Source organism: Ictidomys tridecemlineatus, chromosome 12 (genome assembly GCF_052094955.1).
Source record: "Ictidomys tridecemlineatus isolate mIctTri1 chromosome 12, mIctTri1.hap1, whole genome shotgun sequence".
NCBI classification, from domain to species: Eukaryota; Metazoa; Chordata; class Mammalia; order Rodentia; family Sciuridae; genus Ictidomys; species Ictidomys tridecemlineatus.
The window spans coordinates 9,305,286-9,325,298 of NC_135488.1; the positions used below are offsets into that span (position 1 = coordinate 9,305,286).

The 20,013-nt window shown below is 59.5% G+C and overlaps 1 protein-coding gene across 4 annotated transcripts; it reads left to right on the plus strand.

Moving 5' to 3' along the window:
* Window positions 1–8,832: 8,832 nt before the first annotated feature.
* LOC144368998 (uncharacterized) lies at window positions 8,833–19,601 on the plus strand. 4 transcript variants are annotated; one of them, XM_078028032.1, is made up of 9 exons: window positions 8,833–14,345; window positions 14,706–15,761; window positions 15,893–15,983; window positions 16,131–16,711; window positions 16,804–16,917; window positions 17,839–17,956; window positions 18,067–18,160; window positions 18,290–19,052; window positions 19,154–19,601. In XM_078028032.1, the coding sequence occupies exon 1, from the start codon at window positions 9,033–9,035 to the stop codon at window positions 10,167–10,169; it is 1,137 nt and encodes a 378-aa protein (XP_077884158.1). In that variant the 5' UTR covers window positions 8,833–9,032; the 3' UTR covers window positions 10,170–14,345; window positions 14,706–15,761; window positions 15,893–15,983; window positions 16,131–16,711; window positions 16,804–16,917; window positions 17,839–17,956; window positions 18,067–18,160; window positions 18,290–19,052; window positions 19,154–19,601. The 4 variants fall into 3 exon arrangements, with proteins under 4 accessions (XP_077884158.1, XP_077884155.1, XP_077884156.1 ...); XM_078028029.1 differs by having other exon boundaries at window positions 8,833–15,761; XM_078028031.1 differs by lacking the exon at window positions 14,706–15,761 and having other exon boundaries at window positions 8,833–14,653.
* Window positions 19,602–20,013: the final 412 nt, after the last annotated feature.

The window sequence follows — 20,013 nt, forward strand, 5'->3', positions numbered from 1 at the left end:
TTGATCAAAAACCATCACAGTAGATCAGGTAACAAATCATCACAGTAGATCAGGTAACAAAAACATATATATTTTAAAATAATAATATATTAGTGGGAACAACAAATACAGGATAGAGTAACAACTGTGTTACTAAACAAGGTCAAAGACAATGGCAAACTATACATTCAAACTTTGAAGCAAATAGTAATCAATGTAAATATTCATGGGCTGCCTCAGCCCCGCCCAGGCACACAGCAGCAGAATGGTTTTGCAAGCATCCTCAGGAGGGCTGGAGCCTTCTTTGCAGGACGAGAGGGAGGTTGAGGCTGGATCCACTCATCATTCTTTTGGGAGAGGCTCCTTTTCCTCAGCACGAAGTTGGGTTTTGTGTGAGGGTTCTTTGCGTAAAATACGTTGGCCTGCGCTGGAATCCTCAGCTCTGGGGAGAGAGGGGTGTACAAAATAAAGTGGCTCAGGAGGTGCTCCCTGGGACACCCCAACATCTGAGAGCCTGTGCCAGAAACGAACTGAGCCACACACCTGAGAGCTCTCCAATTCAGCACCAATACCAACAAGACAGCCTCCACAGTCCTCCCTGAGGAAAAACTAGGCAGAGCACTTCAACAGACCTAATATCTGTTATTACCAAAGGCTTTGGACTCCAAAACATCCCAGGTCCTCTTGCATCTGCCAAAGCACACCACTAGGGTTTGCATCTGAAATCTCCCAAAAAGGCTCTTGTGCCGAAGATTCAGACCCTACATGAACCATCTTCACAGGTGGGTTTGGAGGGAAGCATTGGATGGTGAGTCCTCTGATGTCAACATGAAATTCTCATTCAAGATAAATCCACTACTGGGGGGTGGGAGGGACTGGAAGAAAGGTTGAGCATGGTTGGAGGAAGACCTAAACAGGGGTGCACCCTGTGCAACAGTACCTTGTCCCTGTTGGCTCCACTGAATCCTCATTCTCCAAGTAGAGGTCCTCCTTCTCCTCTCTGTCTTTCTCTCTCTCCCTCTCTCCCAGCCTTGTTCTCTCTCTCCCAGTCTATGCCTTTGTGGCAAGGGCTGAGGAGCTCTCCACTGCCACACACTAGAGCTTTATGGACAGCCTCAGTGCACAACCAAAGAGAAAGTTGTGAAACCCAGAGAAAAGGCCTAGGATTCTCAAGTATGGCCACAGTGAGGACAGGCTGACCAGCACGGATACCACATTAGAACCACGCTTCTGCGTTGGTGGAGCCTGCCTCTATGTGAACCAGGCTTCTGAGAATGGAGGCCACATTCCAAATGCTGCCCTCCTGAGAACAATGATTCCAAAGACCAGCAAAGGGACTGCTTCCCTCCGACATGGTGTATGGCCCAGTGGTGCCATGACCTTGAGTGAGGGAATACAACAGCCAGCTTCTCCTTCCTCTGAACACCTCTTTACTGTCTCCCTCCTCTAACCTAAAGCCTGTTCTCCATCCCTTCTGGGTTGGATGTGGGGATCTCTGCTATGAATTTCTTAGGCTACCAAGGCCCCAGACAAACTTCCTCTTCCATAGACATGAAGCAAGGAGAGTGATTGGGACACTCCCCTCTGCCTCCCCTCCCCTCCCCCAGGGCAGCCCAGCTGAAGGATAGGAGAGGTCAGCATAGAGGCTTGTCCCCAGCAAAAGCAGCTCACAGCATCGGGGAGAGTTGGTGCCACTTGCGTGTTGGGGGTGGGGAACGAAGCGAGTCCCCCGTCCTGTCCCGCCTGGCCCCCCTCCTGGGCCTGTACCAAGGGAAAGCACCATGAACAGTTGAAGTCCAGGGAGCAGACCACACAAGGGCAGTCTAGGGTGAGCTCAGAAGGCACAGGCCACAGGATGTGAAGCACAGGAGAATTCAGCTTTGAGCCACCAAACTTTTGGGGGATGATAAAGAAACCAAGTTGGTCTGGAGATGCAGCTCATAGTAGAGAGCTTGCTGCAAATGTGCCAGGCCCCGGATTCCATCCCCAGACCCCAGCTCCTCACACGACATGCTCACCTGCCCCCCCACACACTCACACACAACACACGGGCACACTCACACGTACAAAAAAGTGCCCGACCAAGTTCCTGGCGCAGGCTCTCAGGAGCTGACATTCAAACCAGGCCTCTGTGCCCCTTTGCCACGTCTCCTCCTCCTGGAGGCCCCACATGGGAGTCTCTGGGCCTCTGTGACGTGCTGGGTGCAGGGGACAGGACAAAGCTGAGCCTGTGCAGATGAAGCTCAGAGACCCTGGGACATCTGACCCCTGGGGCATCCACTCAGGAACTGTGTAGTGCAGGCCCAGTGCTGCCTGCGATGCCCAGGGGAGCACACGTGCCCTCTGAGAGGCCAGCTCTCCTTTGGCAGCCAGCCCAGCCTCTGACCCACCTTTGCACCTGCTGGTCTCACTGTCAGCCACCTGACCCCTCCCTCCTGACTTCAGGAAGCCTATTACACTGAGCAGTCTTCCACCCCCCACCCCAGGATCCTGCGGCTATGCTCCTTACACACTGGTGGGAGAGGTGCCCAGAGGGTGCAAATGCTCAGCTGGCACAGCTCTCTGGGCCACAGGCCTCAAAGATAGCAGCCACAGCTCCCCTTGCTGTGCTGCTCTGGTGCTGGCACACCCTGGATAGCACTGGTGCTCACAGTCACCCCAGCGGGTAAGGAAGGAAGCTGCCCTGGTGGCCTCCAGCGCCCACGCTGGACAGGGACAGTGCTGAAGGCAGACACTCGGGGGTGTCTCAAGAAATCACTGGTCCTAAAGACACCGCTTCTGGGTTTCCCTCGGAAATGTCTGAACTGACCCAACAGTCACCAGTCCCGAGTGGCAATCAGGAAACCGGAAACGCAGATGTATTCTAAGAATAAGTCACACACCTGATCCCAAGGCAGCGAGTGACAGTGGACACTCAAGCCCAATAACACCGTTTCTCCTAGGTTCACATCGAAATGACCACAGTTGGGTGGGATTGGGTTAGATTAGACACATTTCCAGTCTTTTCCATCTGTGTTCTCATGCAGCTCCTGAGAGTTGGGAAGCACCGACGGCTTGTGTCTCTGTCTGCAGGGAGTGCTGGTCTCTCCCCGGGGAGGAAGACTGTCCCCTCCCTGAGGGCAGAGACCGGCTGGCCCGTGCGTCTGCCGTGCGTCTGCTGAGGATGGTGGGTGCCCCCACCCGAGCACCGAGGAAGAACGCAGGGGAGGATGAGGCTGAGAGCAGAGGCCAGTCCCCAGGACGGGGGACATGGAGGGCAGCCCCTTGTCCAAAGTGACTTCTGAGGCTCCTGCGGGGCCCGGGAACCGGCAGTTCAGAGTAAAACCCGAGCAGGTCGGACACACACACCCAGCGCTCCCTGCCCAGGATGGAAGCCGAGGCCTCTCTCTCTCTCAGAGGCACCTGACCTGCCTCCAACCCCTTTCCCCAGGGCAGCGACTGCTCCAGTCCCCACCAGGGCTGCAGGCAGGGTCTTCCGCCCCCTCTGCCACGGCCAGCAGCAGCTCTGCTCCCTCACCCACAGCCAGGCCTGCACCGCACCCCCCCCCCGTTCCCGCCCACGGCACCCCCTCCCTCCAGGCAGCTGAAGGTCTGACACTGTCACTCCTCCTGAACTGACAATGACGGCAGAGCTGGTGGCATGGTTTCTCCTGAGCACCTCTGTACTCTCATCGTGACAAAATCCTCGAGCCCCAGGAGCCGTCGCTGTGGGTAGGATTGAGAGCACGGAGCAGGGAGCCAGGCTGAAGAGCCAGCCTCTATCTGGGGCAGGAGAGCACCCAAGCCTGAGGCTGCGAGCGCGTTCTTGGATCTCCGTGCGCAGCCGGGCACAACCCGTGACTCGATGAAACAGGGGCACTGTGCCACGGCAACACACTTTCCGTCCACAGACACCCCAGCGTCTCCTAGTGCCAGACCCTCCATGGCACTGCCCACAGGGACGCTCGGCCGGGACCCTGCACTCTGCTCCAGGGCAGAACAGGAGCCTTGCACCAAGGTCCTGTGCGTTCCCAACCAACACAGCCCCTGCTCTCACAGCCAGGTTCACGTTCCTGCTGCTGCTGCCGCAGTGGCGACCCCTTCGAGCTGCCCCAGAGGTCACAGGCCAGCAGAGTCAGGGAGCAGCGTGACTTCCCTAGGACAATGGGCAGCAGAGCCCATTGGCTCAGGGAACTGCCCACAGGGCTGGCAAAGACGGGAAGGCAGACAGGTGGGGTCCCGCCTGGCCCCCCTCCTGGGCCTGTACCAAGGGAAAGCACCATGAACAGTTGAAGTCCAGGGAGCAGACCACACAAGGGCAGTCTAGGGTGAGCTCAGAAGGCACAGGCCACAGGATGTGAAGCACAGGAGAATTCAGCTTTGAGCCACCAGACTTTTGGGGGATGATAAAGAAACCAAGTTGGTCTGGAGATGCAGCTCGTAGTAGAGAGCTTGCTGCAAATGTGCCAGGCCCCGGATTCCATCCCTAGACCACAGGGGAAAAAAGAAAAAAAAAAGGTGTGGCCTTTTCCAGAGCTCCCACCTGGACACAGATGCAGACGGCCCTGATTCCTCTCTCTGGGCCTCCCGTCCAGCTGTCGGAACTCCTAGGTCCTCTGCAGACACACGACTTGGGGCACACTGTGCTCCCCTGGGGCTCCTCTGGTTTTACTGTTAATATTCACCAACTTTAAGATCCCAGGGACCAATGGTAGGATCCTGGTCCTGTCATCTGTCATTGGAGGAGCTCTTGGCCAGCAGGTGGGGGAGGGGTGGCATAGCGCTCAGGCCACTTCTCTGTGCCTGCCTGTCCTAGTTACCTCGGGCCATCGACAATCAGGCAGGTGCCAAGCTCCCCAGCAGCAGGACAGGCCCGTCTTTGCCTGAGTCCTGTAGGGGCTTTGGCGATCTGGCACTGAAGCAGCACCCACCACCCCTGGTTGGTTATGGTGGGGTTCAGGTCGTGGCCCTGACGAGGGGTAGCAGCTGCCCTCCTCCACCTGGGTCTGGCCACAGCCCCGACAGGGATGGAATCCAGAGGGCCCAGGGCACCCTGAAGTCCTGACTCTGCCATGGGCACACTCCGGCCCGACTTGCTGCTCGCAGCATTTTAACTGAGAGTTAATCTGAGTTATGTAACCACCACTCCCCACTCGGTGGCCTCATGAGTCACCAGTCCCTTTGAATTCCTGGAAGGGGTCTCCCAGGAACAAAGAGCAGGGTCAGGCACACCCTGTTTGTCTGCTCTGGCCCCAGCGAGCCCCTGCTCCCACCTCCCCCTCCTGTCTGACTGGCACTGGGCAGGAGCAGCCCTCTCAAGCCAGACTTCAAATGTGGAAATCTAGATCAAGGATATATTTGGCTTTCCAAGCTAATCTTTACATCAATTTGGTCTCTACTGACTTGTAACCCTTTGAAGAAAACTTGGCAGCTCCATATTTAAAGCAGATGACTCCAACGCCACCCCCGGGAGGAGCCCTGGCTCTCTGGGCTCCATGCAGACTGCAGCTGAGCTCTGGGCCCACCCACCTCATGGGGACCCAGGGAGCAGCTTTCTTCCACACCCTCCAGGTGTCTGGTGGGCTCCCACCCAGGCTCAGGGGCACAGGGCACAGGGGGCACAGAGCCACATCTTCCACATGCCTAGTTTGTGTCAGAGACAGAGGCTGGGACCAGGGTGATGTGTCTGGGGTGGGGCACGGCCATCCCCAGAGCCACCCCTGCCAGAAGGCTGAGGCACACAGAGGGGAAAGCAAGCTGATCCTTCTCCAGGGACCCACAGACAGACGCCCCAGGGAGGCGCAGAGCTATCTCAGCTCAGCTCCTGTGCTGCCTGGCCTGCTTCGCTCTCCAATGCACAGAGGCAAAGGACGAAGTGATTAAAATAAATAGACAACAGAGACCAGAGGCGGCTGGGAGGGGTCCACCCCCCCCCTGCTCCCCAGCAGGACCGCAGATCCCCAACAAGGGCCGAGCTTAAGGAGGACGGACTCATGTTGCTGAAGATTTGAGCTGCCTCCTAAATTTGTGATTTATTCGAGCATTATTGTCCCTGATGGGTGTCACAGAGGCTGACACTACACAGATTCCAGTGGCAATCAATTTAGTAGCAGCAGCTGGAAGTCGGCACCAGCCAGGATTCACCGGGGGCGCGGCACTGTGGACAGAGCGTTGGACTCCATCCGTCGGGCTCTTCAGCTCCAGCTGCTGGGGGACTTTAGTCAGGGACAGTGTGAGCCAGCTCCGCGGGTCCCTGCGGGAGGCCCGGGCACATGACAGCAGGCACACTGAGGACTTGAGGAACCGAATTATATGGTTAGACATGCCCGGGGCCCAGAGAGAAAGAGGCAGTGGAGCCTCGGGGGTGAGAAGAGACGAGTAACCCCGAGGCACACAGCCTGGGAGTGAGCACGGGCCCTCTGCAAGGGGTCGCAGTCCTGAGCAGGCTGGGATGGACGTGGGAAGCTCCGCTTGCCACCAGGCAGCCAAACTCAGAACTCGGGGTAGCCTGCTGAGTAAGCACACCCTCTGGGCTGCTGCTCCAGAGTCTCCTTCAAGGGCTGCCCTTCCCTGTGCTGGGAAGTAGCTTTGCATTTGGATGCAATTAGCACCACCACCACCAAAAAAAAAAAAAAAAAAAACAACCAGAAAAGTAGATCGATTAGACTCCATCTGCTTCTCTCTCCTAAAAAGTCAAGGCTCCAAGTACAGCTCAGCTCCAACACAAAAGGAAATAACCAAGCCCAGACTTCGCCTTGGAGCTGAGAAGCCCCTCCCCCAGGTTAAAGGAGACTCTTCCAGGCAGAGCTTGCACTGTCTTCTGTGGCCTCCACGGGAGGTTCAGCCTCTACCTGTCCGAATCAGCCTCCAAGCTCGGTAGCAAGATGCTCAGTGCTCACCTGGAGAGCCAGGCAGCAAACCTGCAAGCAGAGGCCCAGGGCTTTCTGGAAAGGAAAAGTGCACCTCCAGATCGTGAGCAAGAAACCCTTGTTCCCAGCCCCTGTGCCTCCAGAGAGATGTGCAGCCACCAGACCCCCTGGCTCAGGCCTCTCACCCTAGCCAGGAGTCGGCACTAGCAAATATGACCGAGAGCTCTGCCATCAAGATCGTGGAGAGGTGACGGCTCATCCGTAGAGGCACATTTACAGAATATCTCCCGTGCTCACATTGATGGGGAAAAACTAAAGGTCATACTTCAAAATCACCAACAGAACTATTTCTGAAAGCAAAACCTCAGGAAGCTCTTAGGTGGGGATGCTGTAAAGGAATTGTTTTAGAGAATTTTGAATCAAAAGAGAGGTTTCTGTGCATAATATTTGTTCTCCTCTTCCCTTATCAAAATGTATTCATCTTTCAATCTAGTAACTTAGCAATAAAAAAAAAAAAAAAAGCCTGAGCCTGTTCAAGTAAGTTGCCATCAGCAACCTAGTGGCAGGAGGCAGCTCCGGAAGCATTCAGGAGCTAAAGGCGACTGCCGGGCAGGGTGGAGAACTGTTTGGTCATTCACCAGGCCCATGGGGTCTGGCAGAGACCCGGGACAATCCAGAGCTGAAGCGCATACTGCAGGCTGGCAGGGCACCTGGATCCGGGTCATCTGGGCAAAGCTGTCCTTGCTCCCTTTTGCCGACACCCCAAGCCCAAACCTTATCTAGCCCAAGCACACCAATCAGTTGATCCAGGCCCAGCAACAACCAGCACCTCACAGGATCAGCTTCATGATTAACCTCTTAAATCCCACTGCCACAATTAAGTCCCGTGGACAGGCAAAGGGATGCCAATGAGAACATTTGACAATTTTCATGAGATGTGTTAAACAGCATTTACCCCTGCGTGCCAAATCGACTCATAAATCAAGGGTAGCTAGAAAACCCTTGGCAGGCTAGTCCCCTTTCCATTTCTCAAAATCAGGACGCACACTCGTCCTCCCTCCCTTTGCCCCACTCCCCCCAGCTTCACGCCAAGTGGGGGCGGCGGAGGCAGCCTGTTCTAGCAACTGCTGACCCCCTTCAGCCCCATCGTGGGAGCGCAGTGCATCCCAGTGGACAAACTCGAGTACCGCAAGCAGGTTTTCTCCGCCTCCACCTTAAGTCCTCTTGGCTCTGGGCTCCATCCCGGACCCCAAAGCACCAGCTCTGCAGGAGACCCTGGCTGGAGCGAGAGGGGTAGAAGATAGCTCTAAAGGGGACAAGTGCGTTCTGGTTGGCCCTGGGGCCCCCAAAGCAGGGGCCGATGGAGTCAGAGTACCCGGGTGGGTGGGCAAAGTTTGCTGAGAAGGGTCCTTCTGAAAGCTCCCGTCACAGTGTCTGGGCTAGAACCCTGTTTGAGCGGGCCCTGGAGTCGGGGACACAGACCAGCACCCTGGCTCACCCACGCGGAGTGTGTGCATGTGAGTGGTTCGGAAGGCTGCCTGCTGTTGCTCCCCCAGAACCCGGGGCTCTCCAGTCTCAGTTGCCCGCCAGCTGTGTGCGACAGTCCGCTCGGAGGTCACCCAAACACAGCTGGGTCGTCAGCTGGGATCCTAGGAGGCTCCGGTTCAGTCCCGGGCCAGAGGAAGAGAGAAGGGCGGGTGGAGCGGCTGGTTCAGCTTTCCTCCGACTCCACCTGCAGCGCTCTCCCCGGGAGCCAGGAGCGCTGGCTTTCCCTAGAAGCCCCGTTTCTGCGCCCGCCGCCGCGCCCAGCAGCCCATGCCTCGCCCTGGGCTCCGGAGAGGAGGCGCGCTGGGGCGGCCGGCCAGGACACTGCGCTGCTGGCGCCGGCAACTGCGGGCGCACCCGGCCAGCTCCGCTGCCCAGGTTGTTGGGGCGAACGCCGCTGCCCGGACCCTGGGACACAAGGGATCTAGGAAAACCGGCCGCTCCCTGCGGGCCGCGGGGCTCTGGTCTCCAAGCGGCCGCCCTACCGCCCCGGTGCGCCCAGCTGGCCGCTTTCGGGAAGCGCGCGGGGGGGGGGGGGTGTCTCTTTATTTGCAACATGGAGGAAAGCGCTGCTTCAGCCCAGCCCGTCACCCACGCACCCACACGCACCGTGTTGTCAGCCGGGTTGCTCACCTGAGTCCTAAAAGATGTTGAATCCACATGGTCACGTTTCGGGGAGCAGAGCCTCAGACCTTGCTCGCCCCGGCCATCTGCGCGGCGCCCGCGCCCGCTCGCTTCAGTCGCGGTCCCGTGGCGCCGGTCTCCGGCTCTCGGTCCGCCGCCGCCCGCCGGCCGCGGGGAGCACAGCGAGTCAGAGCGCGGCCGCGCGGGGCTCCATGCCGGCCGGCGCGCCGCCGCCGTTGGGGCGCATGGCTCAAGCGGGCCGGCCCGCGGGGACGCACATCCTCTGGCCGGGGCGCGGGGCTGTGGCCCCCTCCAGGGGCTACACAGCGAAGGTGGCGGCGAGGCGGGGCGCGTTCCGGTGCTGTAGCTGCGAAGCGAGAGTCTGAAAAGGCGCGGCTTCGCCCTCCCGGGCGGCGGGGAAGAGGCCGGCGGCCCCGCCACGAGCGGTACGAGTCTCGCGGTGCGCGGCTTTGCCTCCAGCCGGAGCCCGGCGCCGAAGAGTCGGCGTTGACCGCTGATTTGGACGACTGTCACTCCGGCGGACGAGAGTCCGCTCACTCGCCTCAGGGTCAGGGGGCTCGGTCCAGGGCTCCGCCGCCCACCGGCGCTGCTCAAGTTGCCCGGGAGCTCCGTCTGAGCGCTCGCTCTGCAGACGGCCGCGGCCCGGAGGCTGGCAAGAGGCGGGCAAGGGAGGCGCGCGGAGCGAGGGCGCCGTGGAGCGCGGGGCGTGGGGACGCGCGGCGGCGGCGCCGCGAGGAGGAGGCGCGCGGGGATCCCGGGGCCCCGCCGCCCGCGCCCACCGCGCCCTCCGCAGAGCCGCCAGCGCCGCTCGGCCGCCTCCCTCGCGCGTCTGCCTCTCCGCGCGCTCGCCCCCGCCTCCTCGAGCCGGTCCCAACTCAGCCCACCCGGCCGGGCTCACGTCACCCGCCTTACCCGCCCCTCGAACAGGAGGCCGAGCCCCTGGCCGGCCCCGGCTCTAGTTCACCACCACGCCTCGCTGTAGCGCTGCTCGCCGCGGGGGTCTGTGCCCAGCCTGGGCGACTCTGCCGGGGGGCCTGGGTCTCCCCCGTTCCCATTCCTGGCCTTGTCCCGGTCCCCACCTTGGAAAGGCTCGAGAGAGGCCGCAGGCTCCGATTGGACCGCTGGCGACGCCGGATGGTGTTGCCACGGTAACCGGATGGCATGCGAAGCAGTTACAGTTCCGACCCGGTTAGGAGTACGCCCAGTGGACTCAGAGCGCTGATTTGGGGAGGAGGCGTCCTCGAGGGAGGACTGACGCGTGGAGCGGGGAGCGGGGGCTGTGCGAAAAGTTTCCTTCCGCGGGAGCTGACCGAGCGAGCGCTGCGCAGAAGGCTGCCGAGGAGGCTGGGTTGGGTCCTGCTAGCGATTCGTTCTAGGGCTGCGTGTGCCGCCGACTCGCTGAGTTCCTGGTTGGAGCTTTAGTGTTTCTGACCCGATTATCCAACAGTCCCTGGGCAGCCCTCCTGGCTCTCCAGCAGCTGCTGCCTGGCCAGGCCCCAACTCTGGAGCCACCAAGAGTTCCAGGGAACCTGGGCCTCCTCGACTCTCCACCAGTTCCTTCCCCACCCCAGGGCTTCCTTGGTGTCTACCCCAGGGAGCTGTATCTGCAAGAGTGTGAGTAGAGGCTGACAGCTTCTGAGGGTCCCTTCTGTCAGAGATAACCGTCCATTGAAGGCCGGATCTGCCAGCTCCTCGAACTGTTTGGACAGAGCCTACTTCCAACTCTCCATGTTGCTGGGGGAAATACAAAATCAGGAATCTCAGAAATCAAGGCTGAGCACGGAAACATGCAGTAGAGGAGAAGCCAGACCAGGACCACAAGGAGAGTCTAGCTAGGGCCTCCCCCTGCGCTCCCGCACACAGGAGGGATCGGTCAGCACAGCCTGCTTTGCAGGTGAGGCCTCCCTGGGAGGGGCAGCCAGTGGGCAGGCAGAGCCAGGCCAGCTGGGCTGGGACTTGTCATATCCCAGGAGGCCTCTCACCCAGAGGCTTCCAGCCTGCATCCAGCCGGAAGGAGGGACCCACCTGCTGCCCTACCAAGATTTCTAGGAAGTGGCGGGTGACATTGAAGCATGCTGGGAGGAGCCTGGACATGGGTAGACCAGGTGCACATTTACTGACTGGAGTCCTGGGTCCATTATCTTCACCTCCCAGACCCTCAGTCTCCCCGTCTGTAAGATGGTTTCCTATTTCCTTCGACATAGGGATTTTTGCAAGGACTGAAGGAGTTGACCTCCCACACAGTGTGACTGTTATGGTCTGTGTGCCAGTCACCCCAGACAGACAGCGGTGAGTCAGCACTTTGTGTGCCCAGATCTCCCGGGTCTTCTTCCCCCAGAACCCTCATCTGAAGGGATTCTATTAAGCGGCCAGGGAGACAAGGAGGTCCTGCCAAGAACAAGCTGGACCCAGGGGCACCAGCAGAGGCTCAGTGCCCGCACTGCTGCCACCTAGCGGTGGCAGAAGCCGGGTGCTGCACTGACAGGCCTTTTCTGCAGCTGGAATATAATATGGTCCCGGAAGAGCGGGGCTTGACAGTCTGGGGCCAGCTGGGCTGGGAGAGGGCAGGCTTGACTGGGTCTGTGCTGGGGACCCCGTCCACAGCCTCATGGAAGCTGCTAGCCTGTTTCAGAACATTTTAAGTGCACAGATTACAACACACAAGATCATAGACACTGACATCAAAATGAATTATCAAAAGATCAGCCTAGCGGGCGGGGTGCAGCTCAGGGGTGGTGTGTGTGCACAGCATGCGAGAGAGGCCCTGGGTTCCATCCCCAGCAGGGCCCAGGAAGATTAAGGGCACACACTTGCGGAGGGCAGTGAGCTTTCCTCTTTATTAATGCATTAAATAAGCAATTGGCAGATCCCAAAATACCACAGTTTTGATGCCAAGATGAGTGGAGATACCTGCAGGTCCTGTAGTATCTTGTGGAGATGGCCGTGGTTTCGAGGTCAGACTGTCACGAGTACTGTCCCGCCACTGTCATCTGTCACTCACACTTAGGGAAGGACATGATCGAGTTCACTGAGGTTAGCAAAAATAAAGATGATGTTATCCCCCAAACAAGCTTAAACAGGCCCCTTGAATTCCACGCCCAGGTCCTGGGGGTCCCCGGAATAAGGAGATAACAGATGAAGTGTTTTTCTGGGACCAACAACAGGGACAAGTGGCAGCAGGAGTCACCACGGGATGGCGGCGAGGAAGGACCGCACCGTGGCTGGCGGCTCCTCCACTGCTGGGCAGGTGGGGAGGACTGGCTGGACCTTCCCGAGGTAGCTCTCGGCCAGCTGTCCTCGAGGCAGTGCCCACCGACTCGATGACCACATGGCCATTTGTTTTATATATTGTGAAATGAAAAACACAACCTGGGGATATGCGTCCCCCATGCACACACACACGCATGCTCCCTCTCGACGCACATGCACACCACATGCCTTCACACGCACGCATGCACCCTTGATCACACCCACCCGCTTCCGCGGGCACAAAGGCCAGCTGCTCAGAGGACCCGGCATGCCGGGCAGCCTGCAGCTCCGCTGGCCCGTCTGGCTGGCCGTGCCCACCTGGGAGACATCACGCCAGGCCCACCGTCCACCGTGGCAGGGTGGGCCGGTCGCCTCATCTCTGGCCTTCCTATTTTCTCGACAAAGGAGCTGGCCGGCCCCACGGGAGGCCCTCCCCGAGGCTCTCCGAGGCCATTTACCTAATGGCCTTCACAGACTCGACTATTTTTAAAACCCATCCAAAGCCAAATTGAGCTGCCATTGTTCATTTTTCTCTCAAGGAGGTAAATGTGGCTTAAGCATGACGTTTGATTAAGTAGCAGAGTTTTGGGTTTTAAATGGGAGGGAATTGCTGATTAAAATTATTACGAGTTTCTTTACAGCCTCCGCGCTGACGCGCTGACGTCTCCCCGGCCTCTCCTGCTTGCTTTCCCTCCCGGGGAGGCTGCTGCTGGGGGCTTGGGGGCCTGCCCTTGGCTGGGTCACAGGTGAGAGCAAGGAGCTGAGAGAGCCCCCGCAGAAAGCAGCCGACCAGGACAACCACCCCACAGCCCAGGGCCACCCGAGGGGCCCACTCCAGGCCCTGCGACCTGCCGGAGTCCACCTGGGGGAGAGGGAGGCCCAGGGGCCGCTGCTGGCTCTGGGTGGCGGTGGACTCCCACGCAGCAGGTAGGAGGGCTGCCCGAGGACTCCGTCTGGCCCTGGCCACAGGGAGGTTCTCCTTTCCAGGCTTTCCCAGGTCTGGGTTGAGGGGCGAAGAGGAGGACCCATCCGCCTGGTGAAGTTGGGGGCACAATTTGAAAGTGGTTCTCTGGCCCCAGGTGGCCTGCTGGAGAGGTGCTGGGCAGGAAGCTGGAGGGAGAGGGTACGTCCCAGCAGAGGCCGGGCAGAGGAAGACAGGGAAGCCTAGTTGGAGGCTGAGGAATCCCAAGGAGGGGCCACAGGGACTTTCTCATACCTGTGACAAGGACCCAGATCTAGGGCTCCTGCTGGAGTTACGGTCTGTCCACTTCACAGTCTTCCAGGACTTCAACTTTCCTGTGCTACAGCAGGGGGGCAGGGTCTTGACCGTGGACAGCAGCAGGGGACAACAGCAGTGGTAGAAGGCTCCAAGAGGGACTAGGATATGTGACCAGGCAGGAAGGCCGAGGGGGGAAGGGCCCCCTGGAGCTGGGGACAGCAGGGAGGTGGACTGCACACCGTTCTCGGTTGGGCTCTGGGCAGATTATTAGGCTATAAGTGGCGGTGAGCATCCATGGCCTTCACTCCACTGTGACGTCCACTGGAAGTGGAGGGGGGCATAGGCACTCTGGCACTGACCCAGATGAGGGCCTGGAGGAAAGACCCCTAAGAGGACCCCTGGGAACAGGCATGACCTGTCAGAGGAGGGCGGAGAGGAGGCCAAGGGGCCGTGGCTGGCTCTCAGCAGAGGGTGAGGGAGGCCCACAGGGTCCGGAGACCCTCGGCTGCAGGCAGAAAAGGCAGAGTGTGCCCAGAGTCTGCACTATCGATCTCTCCTGGATCAGCTCATGAACCACACAGGTCAGCAAGGACCGGATTATGTTGTATCAACAAACACGCCCAGAGCCGGGCGGTGTCGCTCAGCCAGGCCCGTGGCATGGGCATGGCAACAGCCATCGACAGCCCGTCGGCCTTGCCCTTGGTGTCTTCATCTGAGCCAGACCTGGAGGAGCTTCCTCGCTGAACACTGGGTCACTCACACAGCCAAGGACAGGCGTCAGGAGATGGCCCTGCTGGGAGGGGTGTGCCACTGCTGCACATCTCGGTGGCCAAAGCAAGTCACTTGGCCAACCAGTGCTGGTGGGTGAGGAAGGAAACCTTGCCCCAGGTGGGACAGGCAGCTCTGGGGACAGCCGTGCTGGCTTCATGCTCCCCAACGCCAGCAACTCGCAGCAGAATCTCTGTCTTCTCCCGGAGCCGCTCAGCATGGGATCTGTGGGAGGGAGGTTCTCCTCAGGGGCTGAGCTGAGACCTTCTTCTGCCTGCAGCCCCGACAGAGACCCTGAGAACCCAAAGCTGAGGGATTCCAGAACAGAGCTCACCTCTGCCCAGGTGCCTGCCTGCCATGCAGGAGAGCAGAGACAGATGGTCAGGGCAGTGGGCATGGGGTGAGTGGTCCACCTCTAGCTCTGAGATGGCCAGCACTTTGCTTCTATCTAGGGAGGAAGCTGAGACCAGTCAGGAAAAGACCATCACCATCCTCATCTCCACCACCATTGTCCTGTCTCCTCCATCATCACCACCACCATCACCTCCATCACCACCATCACCAACACCATCATCCTCACCTCCATTAATACTCTCACCTCCATCACCACCACTATCAATTATCCTCACCCCCCAATCTCCATCACCATCACTATTCTCACCTTCATCACCACCTCCATCACTACCACCATCCATCATTAATATCATCACCATCATCACCACCACCATCACCTCCATTACCCTCATGCCCATCACCATTATCGTCCTCACCTCCATCACTACCAGTGTCCATCACCAACACCAACATCCCCATTACCCTCACTTCCATCAACACTACCATCCTCACCTCTATCATGTCCATCACTACCACCACATCCTCACCTCCATCAGCTCCATTATCACCATCACCACTACCCTTACCTCCATCACCACCACCATCACCCCCACCTCCATTATCACTTTCACCTCCATCACCAGCACTATCAATTATCCTCACCACGCTCATCTCCGTTACCATCACCATCCTCACCTCCATCACCACTTTCATCACTACCACTATCCATCACTATCACCACCACTATCACCCCCATTACTCTCACCTCCACCAACACCACCATCCTCACCTCTATCACCTCCATCACTACCACCACATCCTCACCTCCATCACTACCACCACATCCTCACCTCCATCACCACCACCACATTCTCACCTCCATCACTACCACCACATCCTCACCTCCATCACTACCACCACATCCTCACTTCCATCACCACCACCATCACCACATCCTCACCTCCGTCACCACCACATCACCACCATCCTCACCTCCATCACCACCACCATCACCACCATCCTCACCTCCGTCACCACCCCATCATCCTTACCCACATCATCATTATCATCACCATCATCATTTTCTCACCTTCCACTGGAGCCCAGACCATGTGGAGAGGACTGTTGTCCACGCACCAGCAAGCAGCTGCCCCTCCACAGCCCCTTCTGGGCCGGTAATTCTCAAACCCCATCTTCCCAAGCAGGGGCACTGGTGGCATCCGGGCTGTTTGCTGCCAATCTAGAGAGTAATGGAGTGGAAAAGCCACTTTCTCTAACGATGCCTTGTCTGCGCCTCTATCCTCAGGCTGGAAGAGGCTTCCGGAACATGCTGAGGAGGAGGGGGATGTGTCACTAACTGAGCAGCCTGATGCGGGACAGACATCTCCCAGTGCCTGGTGAGGTCTGCGGTTCGGCCCAGTCCCTGAGTCAGTCTTCGGGGCGAGGTGTGCGTGTGTGGTCTTGCTCAGCCTCCGCAAGGCCAGAGGGCTTTGCAGTGACATCCCCGCTGGGTCTAATGTTCCAAATGTTTGTCACCAATACAGCGGGCTCTGGAGCGGAGGGTGGCCATGCCCACAGGGCCAGCAACAGTCGCTTTTCCTGGACTGAGAGCCATCCCAGGGGTCAGAGTGGAACCGTGTGTTGGGGTGAGTGGAGCTAGGCGGGGCCTGGCTGTCTGCCAACGATCGGTGTGGCTGAGGGACCGCCTGCTGATGTGCAAGAGGGCTGTCCAGGTCTCTTGGCGGGAAAGAGACTGTGGTGGGGTCAGCTGTGGCCTGGCTGGGGTCATGGCCTCTTTAGGTGCACTGTGGAGGACACCCCAGGGACAAGCACCTCCCACCCCACTCACACCCTGCTCCCTGAGTCTGTCACAGAGCGGGACCCTGATGGCAGTGTGTGCCCAGGGCAGGGCCAGCCACTCTGCCAGCTGCTGGGTGGGGGCTCCCCAGTGCTCGGTTAAGCTGGCCCAGGTTCACCTTGGACGTGGGCTCATTCACCCCTCCTGGCACACACTGCCACCGCAGTGCGACACCTCCTCCTTGCCAACAAGACTGGTGGGGACATCGCGTGGTAAATGGGACCCACGGAAGGCTCTGCTTTTCAAGAGCAGCTATGGCCAACGGTGGTAAGCTGAAGTGACTTGGAGGGACATCTGGCAAACTCTGAAGGAGGGGCTGAACCTCTGGCTCACACTTTTACCTTCTTTACCTTCCCAAGCCCTACCTGGGATGCAGAGGGGAGGCAGGAGATGGAGCAAGGAGACCATCACCATGAGGTGGCAGGTCTGCGAGGGAAGTGGTGTGTCGAGAGCCTGAGCTGCAGGACAGGAAGGTCAGGGCCCTGTGACGTCGTGGGTTGGGATCAAAAGTCTGAACGGGGAGATGCCCCTCGGTGCTGTGCTGTCCCCGAGGTCCCTGTGGTCCCCCGCCTGCCTCTCCGAGCTCCACGCCCACTCCTGGCGGTTTCCGCATCGGGCAGGAATTCCAGGTCCCCCCCCACGCCCCCACCCTCATCTTCAGGGAAACTTCACTGAAGGAGGAGGTCAATGCTGAGTCCCACGGGACTGTGGCATCTGGCCTGGGGGCACCTGAAGAGGCCCTGGAGAGGGCAGGGAGCCCCCAGGTCTGAGCAGATTGTAGAAACTCACTCAGGCCACAGCTCCCGAAGGAGTGGCGGGTCCCCTTATTCAGGGGACATGAAGCAAGGAGAGCGATTGGGACACTCCCCTCTGCCTCCCCTCCCCTCCCCCAGGGCAGCCCAGCTGAAGGACAGGAGAGGTCAGCACAGGGGTTTGTCCCCAGCAAAAGTAGCTCACAGCATCGGGGAGAGTTGGTGCCACTTGCGTGTTGGGGGTGGGGAACGAAGCGAGTCCCCCGTCCTGTCCCACTGCTTACCAGCTGCCATCTCAGAGGGTCACCTCACGGGCCACGATTCCCTCCGGGAAGCGGGAGGAAATCACTACTGCCCCTCGTCGCCCCCGGGAAGGGTCCAGGACACCCTGGGTCGCCTGACCCCGGGAAGCCCGAGTCCCCGCCTAGAACCCGCCAAGTCTCTGCAGACTTGAGATCCTCTCCAGGTGACTCTGATGCCTCACGCACGGTCCAGGTCTCCTAAGGAGCTGGCAGCCATGCTGTCAGGAAAGGCCTCGGCACGTGCTCAGTCCACAGCTGGGCGAGTCTGAGAGGGACCGGCCTTGGTGGGGAAGGCCCCCGTCAAGGAACTGTGGCCCTCTCCTGTCACCATGGCTGACAGGCAGCACCCAGGGACACACCCAGATGGGACAGTGCTTGGCATCCTGTGCCTGGACGCCAGGTCTGACCGCTGCTGGAGCAGGCCAGGGTCACGCAGCTTCAGCCACACAGTGCCTCAGGTGATGGCCCGTCTGGGACGGACCCCGGGGGAGGCTCCGGTCACCCTGGACATGCTGCCTGGGGCTGCTGCCTCCCTTGACTTCTCAGAACATCCCTCCATGGCCCGTAGGTCTGCAGTGACCCTGTGTTTTGGAGGTGGTCCGTGTTGGGAGCTTGGTCCTGGGGTGGCTCTGTGGCCCCTGGAACCCAAGAAGCAGAGTCTGGTGAGAGGTCACCGGGGAGGCTGGCTTGGAGGGGTCAGGAGCTCTGGCGGGCCCCCCGTTCTTTGGCTTCCTGTCTCACCCTGTGCTGTCCCCACACTCAAGTTCCATCCATGACACTGTTCACTGCAGGTGGATGGGGTCAAGGTGGCCCTCGCCGGAGCTGGCCCCCTGCTGTTTGGACGTTTGGCCTCTGAACCTGGAGCAGCGTAAACCTCTCTTCCCCACAACACCGGGCCTCGGGCGTGGCACGTGGAGATGCAGAACAGACGGACACGGGCCACCTTGGCTCTCTGAGGCCACTGTAACTCAATCCCCTGGGGCGGCTCGGCCATCGGCTGCTTATCTTCTCCCAGACCTGGGGGCCCAGGAGCAGGCCTGGCAGGTGGGCTCCTCCGCAGCCCTGACCTTGGCATCCAAATGGTCTCTTCTCAGGGGTCCTCGGTGGTCTGGCCTCTGCAGGGGACCCCAGTGTGTCCTCCTCTGGTGATGAGGCCACACCCTGCCCATGAGGGCCCTGCCCTTCCTTCAGCCTGGGTAATCTCCTCAGGGACCCTGTCTCCAGGTGCAGTCCACAGCCCAGGGCTTCACAGACGGAAGTCAGGGAGCGTGAGTGCGGTCCAGAGCCCTGACCCGTCCACCACGCTCTCCTGCAGCGAAGCCTCAGCACCACAGAGATTCCAGCCACAGGGGTCTGAAGCCTAGTGAGAGCCACAGGAGACTTGCACTCCTGTTGACCAGAGCCAGGAGGTGGACACCACCAGAGTGTCCACAGGTGGGTGGCCGGGTGGGCCGCACGTGGTCCCTGCCTGTGGTGGAGTGTTATCTGACCCAGGCTGCGGCGTGGATAGACTTGAGGACTCACTGAGCGACCGAAACCAGACAGAAGCTGCAGGTGATGACATGGTCGAGGCCACCTGATCCCAGGGGGTTGGCAGGGACGGGGGAGGTGGCTGGGGGACAGCGGGGGGTAGTAGGTACAGCTTCTCTTGGCAGTGATTTCCATGGTTGGCTTTGGTGCCGGCCACACCTAACTGTGGATGGAAAGTCTGCTCCATGTGTTGAATGGCGTGTCTAACGGGGAATCTCAGAGAGTGGGTCAGACTCCATGAGGCTGCAGGGAATCACGCAGGTGTGGAGACCCCCACGCCTCGGGAGACGAGCCCGGATTCCAGCAGCACCGCTCCACTGTGGCCGACCTGGAGGAGGGCCACGCGGTCCTGTGATGCAGAGCCAGGCGGGGCACGGCCATCGTCCCAAAGCCACCACGCCACTCAGCCGCTCCCAGCTACGTGCACGAGGGAGGCCGAGTGTTCTCCACGTCCTTCCACCCGGATGACACATGGCAGAAGGTTGAAGGAAGCAGCATAGAGGAGCCCAGAGCCCCGCACGGCCTCTTTCCAATTTGGAAATGTTATTTTCAATAAAAACTGTCATTTGAGAACATGGATAAAAAACAGAAGAACAAGGAACAAGCGGAGCCTCCCAGGCTGGGCACAGGCTGGGGCGAAGTGGGCAGGCCTCGGGCCCCAGGCCAGCTGCAAAAGGCGGGCGAGCACTTGTGACGGTGACGGCGATGGTATTAGCACAAGCTGATCCCATCAAACTAGCCACTGTATGGGGCCACCGACCCCCCGGCACCCGGTGAAGCAGGAATATCACCATCCTGGGAGCCAGAGTCGGCCACTGCTGTCCAGACTCTGCCCTTGAGAGGCCCCGGGCAGGAGGCACAGCCTCTTGCCTCCACGGCTCTGGCCTGTGTCCTCCTCGGGGGCAGGTCCTGGGCAGGATGTGGAGCTGGTGCCAAGGCTTCGCAGTGACTGTGGAGGGGACATCCGCCCCGTTCTCATGCTTCC